Source organism: Manis pentadactyla, chromosome 7, assembly GCF_030020395.1.
Source record: "Manis pentadactyla isolate mManPen7 chromosome 7, mManPen7.hap1, whole genome shotgun sequence".
In the NCBI taxonomy this organism is placed as follows: Eukaryota; Metazoa; Chordata; class Mammalia; order Pholidota; family Manidae; genus Manis; species Manis pentadactyla.
This window is the reverse complement of record NC_080025.1, coordinates 116,758,692-116,765,825: the sequence shown is the minus strand read 5'-3', so window position 1 is coordinate 116,765,825 and position 7,134 is coordinate 116,758,692. Positions and strand designations below refer to the sequence as shown.

At 37.1% G+C, this 7,134-nt stretch overlaps 1 protein-coding gene across 1 annotated transcript in view; it reads right to left on the bottom strand.

Annotated features, from left to right (window-relative positions):
• Window positions 1-6,889: 6,889 nt before the first annotated feature.
• Window positions 6,890-7,134, bottom strand: part of MET (MET proto-oncogene, receptor tyrosine kinase) — a 111,136-nt gene continuing 110,891 nt past the window's right edge. Inside the window, exon 20 of the mRNA XM_057504698.1 lies at window positions 6,890-7,079. Within this exon, the coding sequence (XP_057360681.1) occupies window positions 6,954-7,079 (126 nt within the window). The 3' untranslated portion in view covers window positions 6,890-6,953. The remainder of the gene's footprint in view (window positions 7,080-7,134) is intronic.

The window sequence follows — 7,134 nt, the reverse complement described above, 5'->3', positions numbered from 1 at the left end:
GCTGGAGGTGCCCCAAAAGTGACTCCCTCTCTTTTATCCTGATTATATCATCCCATCACCCAAGCCCATCCTTGAATTCCCAAACCTACATCCCAGAGTCATGAGAAAATAAGAAAGATCATTATGTTGTAGGCAAGGTAGGCTCACAGTTGATTGCACACCAAGGTTCATTATCAACAGACACATTACTTTCCCAAATAGTATATTCAAATCCACCTCTCTTGCTCCCTTAACCACTCTTGTACTTCCCTGACGTCTTCGCTAACATGACTCTGGATTGAATATTATTTTCCTGTCTACGCAGCTGGGCCCAAGTCACATGTATCTTCTTTCATAAAACCTTCTTCAACCCCTTTCTAGCAAAATAAAACTCTTTATATGCTGAACTACAAAATTTATTCATTTATATGCCTTTTACAATAGCCTATTACAGTTAGGATTTCTGTCCTATTTTTCTTTTCTCATGCAAATGCAAGTCATGTGAAGATTTGTAAATCTTTGTGTCTCCTACATGGCCTACCAAGTGCCTCGTGCAACACCAATGGTCCATAAGTGCTGAATTTACTGAAATTAGATAGGATAAAACTTGATCAGAAGACCCAGGATGGATGGCTGTGTCAGGGATAGCTCACTTTTTAGGACTAACTATTAAAAGAGGAAGATCTCTTAAACAGTTCATTCCATAAGAAACACTGGTTGGTATTAGTCTTGCATACACACTGTGAAAGGGACTATCTATCAGTTTTCTATCAACATCCATTCTTTCCTTCTTCCTTAATAGAACGTTGATTTTTAACCCTAGGCATATTGGGTCCAAAAATAAAGGACTACATTTCCTAGTCACCCCTGGCGTCTAGGTGTAGCTCTGAGACTACTACATTCTAGCCAAATACAGCAGTGGAAGAGTTTTGCAGGCCTTTTAGGAAGATTCTTGAAGGATGTTTTCTCAGCCTTTCCTCCTTCCTAAAACTCAGGAAACCCTCTGGACCACAAAGGTGGCTTGAGGCTAGAAGCCATGCATGGGGATGGCAGAGGAGGATAGGAGCCTGGGTCCCTGACGACTCGCCACTGCTTCCACTCCAGCCCCCAGCTGTTTCCTAACTTCTTTTGCATAAAAGAAGGAAACTCTTCTCTTGTTTATTTCACAGTTATTTTGGGGCTTTAGGAATATAATGCAGATAACAATATTGTAGATTAATTCTGGATCATTACTTTAAAAAATTTTTCCAGGGACTTTCTGTAAGTATGGTAATGATCACGTAAGTTCACTATCTTAGTAGAAGCAGGAGTTAGTGTTCAAAATGAATAGGTAAAGGCAGGATGCACATTTTGCCATTTTAAAACGAAGGCACATAAGCTTGGATATAATTGATATTAATTTAGTAATGTAAGCTTGAAAACAATTAGAATGAAATGGAATTCTTCAGAAGGATAGAGGAGACTTGTCATTGGGGATTATTAGTTGTGATGCGTAATGACTTGCTTGTGTATGATTATATTCAGTTGGGATCTAGATAATTTCAGGTAAAATAAGTGTCTTTTGTTAATTTTTTATTCCTTAGGGTATATAATGGCTCACTTCTCTTTTTTAGAACAAGAGGTTAACTATATTTGGATGGCAGGAGTGGTGAGCAGGGAGAGGGTTTAACTAAAAATTGTTGAGTAGCTTTTACCAGCTAATAGCAAAGTGTATTTTTATTTAATCTTTTCAGATGATAACTTTGCATTTTGTGATGAACTCCTTAGTCTTAACTTCCTGACCTCTAGTCATTTTGTACCCTGGAGATCCACCCTTGTTTTTTTTAAGTTTCTCCCTAGATGATATCACCTGGGTCCACAGCTTTCTACCACCAATGTTAAGGGTTTTGCTCCTCTAAGCTTAAGACTTACATATTCAAATATCTAGATGGCATTTCTACTTCTCTGTCTAAAAGGCATCGTAAACTGAAATATCCAAAATAGAACTTTTGATTCTACTCCCAGCTGGTTCTCCCAGCTTCTTTCTCAAGTGGTGACACCATCCATGCAGTTGCTTAAGCCAAAAGTCTAGGACTCATCTTTGATATTCATTTTCTCTCCTCACTCACATACAATTCATCAATATGTTCCATTCACTTTATCTCCAAAATGCATCTTGAGTCTGCTCGCTGTCTCTGCCTCTACTGCCTCCATTCTACTTCAAGCCTGCCATGATCTCATGCCTGGAGCTATTCTGCAGCGTCCTTGCTTTGCTACCATCTATTTTCACTCAGCAGCAAGATGGAGCTTTAAAAAAAAAAATCATGTGCTCTCTTGTTTAACACCCTTCAGCAGTTTCCCACTGCTATTAGAACAAATCTAACTGGTTTTTGCTTCTATTTCCAACTTTGCCTCTCACCACTCTTTCCCAGCTCAACATAATAATGACATTCTGATCCGTTTCCTGCGTTGTCAACCGGCAAACCCTTCCCTGCCTCTAGAAGCAGCCTCCGCATTTGGTGTTCTCCCCGACTCAAGGGCTGTGCACCAGCTCTTCCCACTGCTGGCTTATTCCCATCTTCAGATCGCAGCTCACGTTTTGCTTTCTTAGAGAGGCCTCTCCTGATCACCCTATGGCATACAGCCATTTCAATCTTTATCCTATTTATATCCTACTTCATAGCACTTTCAACAACTTGAAAATAACTTATGTCTATCTTATAATATATACCTACATAACCATCCATTATCGATCGATCTATCTGTCTGTCCTATCTACCTACCTATCTGGCATTATTATATCATTTTTCCCCCCACTTTGGAGTAAGTGGAGTAATATACCACTTTGGTATATTCCTGTATCTTCCTTCCTTCCAACAGTGCCTATCATGTTGAAGACTCTCAATAACATTTTAAAATTGAATAAATGAAAATTCAAAATTGTCCACTGGCAAATGTTGAGTAGATGGCAGAGCTGGGATGGGCACCTAGCTGTTTCTTGCTACAAACCCTTATTCTTTATTCTTTCATTAGAAGACCTTCCTACCAGTCAACCGGGACTCCGAGTTCTTTTCTGCTCTTGAAGCAAGGGCTGTTTTAGCTAAATGAACTGAAGAATTACAGTAATGATTGGGTTAACTTGTGTTTCCTTTAAATGACTACCTCAACTCCATAGATGCTTTAATTACACATTTTAAAATTTGAATTATTTAAACAATTGCTTCAACTCTCAGGGTTTTTTTTTTGCTAAAGCTTGTCATTCTTTCTATTTATGAAGAATCATTTCCTTTTAAAAATAATGTTGCCCATACCCTTATGAACTAGTTAATTTCTTTCCAACATTTTCTTTTGGGCTGTGTAGATATGACCCAACAGTAACTGCAATAAACGCTGTTGTTTCAAAGGGTAGAGACCTTTTTTTTTTTTTTTAATAAAAAATTGAAAGTGGAAGAAAAAAAAGCCCACCTCATATAGTGTGAGAATGCCTGTTTTTCTTGGTAATATTTCATTTCCTTAGTAAGACTATTTTCTTCTGCTTTCCATTGTTAGCAGACAAAAAAGATACAATTAAATCAAGGAAACCTGGCAGGGCCGATTTTGGAAAATAAGTGCATTCAGTTTCTGATTTGAACAAAGAGCAATTTATTATGTTGGAAAAACACTGCCCTGATGAGATTCAAACTCAGCTTGTCTCATGTTAGCTCAGGACACCACTTCAGACCTGCATTTTTGTTTATCTTTGAGAAGGGGTAGTAATTTTACCCCCAAACTTTGAACTCCAAAGAGGACGTGGAGTTGGTTAAGGGTCAGCTGACAATGAGCACCCAGAGCCCCTGCGTGGAGGCCCCAGGTCAGACGTCAGGCCTTCTCTAGTCCTGAGCTCACTGGTTCCAAGTACAGATTTCTGTAAACAACTCCAACAATAATGTTGGAGCAAATGAAGTGCTGGGGTTAGTTAGAGGGAATTTTCTTAGTCAGATGAGTTCTAAGGAGACTTTTGAAATAAACAATATTTTTTGATGACTCTAATGACCATAATAATACTTTGCCCTGTATATATACATGCCCTGTAGCCTGGTGTATAATACAGAGATTGATATTGATGTACCGTGTATGTTAATGTGAATCTGTGGGCAGGAAATACCCAGACTGCTTAGAACTGGCTATGTTTTAATATGCCTCGTGCTTTTACTATGTTATGCTATTGTTGTATAGAATGTGTGGAGGATGGAAAGTTCTGTTTGATGTCAATAAAGCTAAGTACTCTTCTTTAAAAAAAAAATATCTGGCATGATTATATTATTTATGAAGTCTTATTATATCATTTGATATTTAAAACCAGCATTGTGAGGCATAATGATCTTCATTCCTTATTGACAAGAGAAGTACAACTTAAAAAGATGAAGTGACATTGAGGGTCACATAGGTAGTAAAGTCAGACTGGATTAGGATTCCATTCCTAATATTAGGCTGGTACTAATAAACAGGGTGAAGAATACCAATCTCTGGTTCCATGACTTTTACCTTCACATATTTCTTGATTGTGCCAAACTGTACTTGTTTGGTGGTAATTTTATTCTAGCGTCTCCCACATTGAATCTTTTTGTGGAGCAAGACAAGTTATAAATAAATAACAACAACAACAATAATAATAATGGTAAAAATCAAAGTCTCCAGAAATAATGACTGCCACTTACTGAGAGTTTTGCATGCATCGTTTCATTCAATACTTGCATGGTCTTATTAGGAAGTCACTATTTGTGTTTCCATTTTATAGATGTGGAAACCAGGCTGAGGAAGGTTTAGCAGCTAGTCCAAAATCACATTACTGGTAAGTGGTGGGAATAATTCAAGCCTAGAGTGTCTGATTCCAAAGGTGTCCACCCAGCGTCTATGCTACAGTGCTTCTCTTCAGAAGGAGACTAAGGAGCATGCCCGCCAGGTCACTGGGAACTGAATTATGACTGGATTCAGTCGGTAATATGAGGTCAGGTGATTCAGGTTTCCACATGTGGTTCCTTATGTAATGGACAAAATTAGGTTGGGTGTGCTCCTGCCAAAGGACAGTTGGAGTGAAGCAAAATAGCTTGCTAAGTAAACAGCCCATCTCTGTGGTATATGTTTGCCACACATAGCAGCACCATCCCAGTCAGCTAAAAGTCATCAGTCAGCTGAAATTCTGAAATAGTCCCTCACAGAATGCTGCTTATCATGCAAATGGGTGATTTATTTTTATTACCTAAATTGAAAATTCTTTATAATATTTAAGCCGTTTGGTTTGGAATATTACAAAAGAGAAGTAGAATTTTAGGAAAGTGCAATATTTTGCTGATTTTTTTTTTTTTTTTTTAGTATTTTGATTCTGGTTTGTTAAATAGGAATAAGAAAATCTGCTCTAGATTTTTTGTATTAAGAGAAAATCATTTCAATTTCATCTTTCTTTAAATAAAAGTTGAGAAAATATTAAAGATTATCAGTTTGAAGTGACACCAAATGATAAGCCAGGTTGGGGGGATGGTAGCCCAAATAGCTTGATTTAGTCCTGCTTATACAGTCCTGCTTATACAGGGGGTATTTTTGGTGGAAGTTCAAAGTCACAGAGGTAGAGAGACAGTCTCTTGACTGCGGAGATTATGTGGCATAGTAATTTGGTCAACAAATGAACCTTTTGAGAGATGTCCTGGAAGTGTCTGGTTTAGTTTAGAACTGATGTAGGGTGGAAATTTCCGGGAGAATATACAAGGAAGTGTTAACATGGGTCATTCTTTGAGAGTGAGCAGAGAGGGTGTGGAAGAGTGGTCAGAGGATATTTCCTTTCCACATTATATCTTTTTGAATAATTAAAAAGTTTTTCCATGAAGATATATAATAAAAATAAAGCAACACCTAACAACATGAAGAACTGATGCAGGGAACATCTAAGAATGGACATAACTTTTCAAGCTGCAAAATGATGTAACCAGATATATAATTTTATAGCTGGTTTTAGATTATAAGAAGACCCAATATGCAGAGGGCAGAATCAGGATGTCAGTTGTTAGAATAACCTTGGAATAAGATTGAGTGATGGCTTCTAAGCCGAGTATAATTTGGAGACAATATTCTAAAGCTCACATAGAAGAACCACATTTTCTTCACATCAGACTATTAAAAATAAAATGATTCAAAGTAATCATAATTTAAAATTTGATATGTCTGCCCTACAGGGAGTTGTATTTTTAAGAACATGTTAATTCTCTGTCAATAAAGCAATCCTTAATCAAACATATCCTCAGATAAAAATTGGGATAGATGTATGACAGGAAAGATTGTAAAGGTTATGTATTTCTTCCTGAATCACAAATAAGTAAAACAATTAGTAAGAATAGCATGGGACACATTTTTGCATTAGCTTTATTTCCCCCCTCTACAAATCCACCAAGCTCATTGGTGGCAGCCCTGATCCTTTACTTTCTGTCACTTTAAGCATTCATTTACTAAACTAACAGTATTTCATTAAGCAAGACTAATTCCTGAGAGCATTACCTTAGCCCATTAGCTTCCAGACAGTCATTAATTCCTATGACATGCCTTGGGATGAGATCATTATTATTATCATTATTATTTTTATCAATTAAGTCCATTTTCAGAGAAAATATTTATGTAACTTTAACACTGAACGTTTTCTTTCTGAAACTTGTTTTTTTTTAGTGTCTTTGTGATAGTGATTTCTTGCTTTACCCATGTGTTTCATAGACCTTTCGGCTACCACTGAAGCGAATTTTAATTCTCTGTTTAATTCTCATAGTCCAACAAAAAATTAGAAACATCTTTGCAAAGTATCCTGATGGAATATTTGGGTTTCTCTGTAACTTTTCTTTATTGGGACTTCTGAAATAATCTCTGAAGATAAAATGACTGACTTCAGATGTGTGGGGCAGGATTTCACAAAGGCTCTGAATTTATTAGCTTTCTTATTTACAAGGATTGTTGTCACCAATGAATACGGTCGTGCTTTAGTCACAGTTATACAGAAGGAAAGGCCCAGCTTGACTGTAATGGAAAGAGCAGATGTCACTGGAACACAGTGGCATGTCAAAGTGATGGCTTTTGCTGGCAGTGGTCTGTCCATTATGTCTTTCCTACACGTTCAGTAAGAGACAGAAAGAAAACTCATAAAACAACTTTGAAAATTAT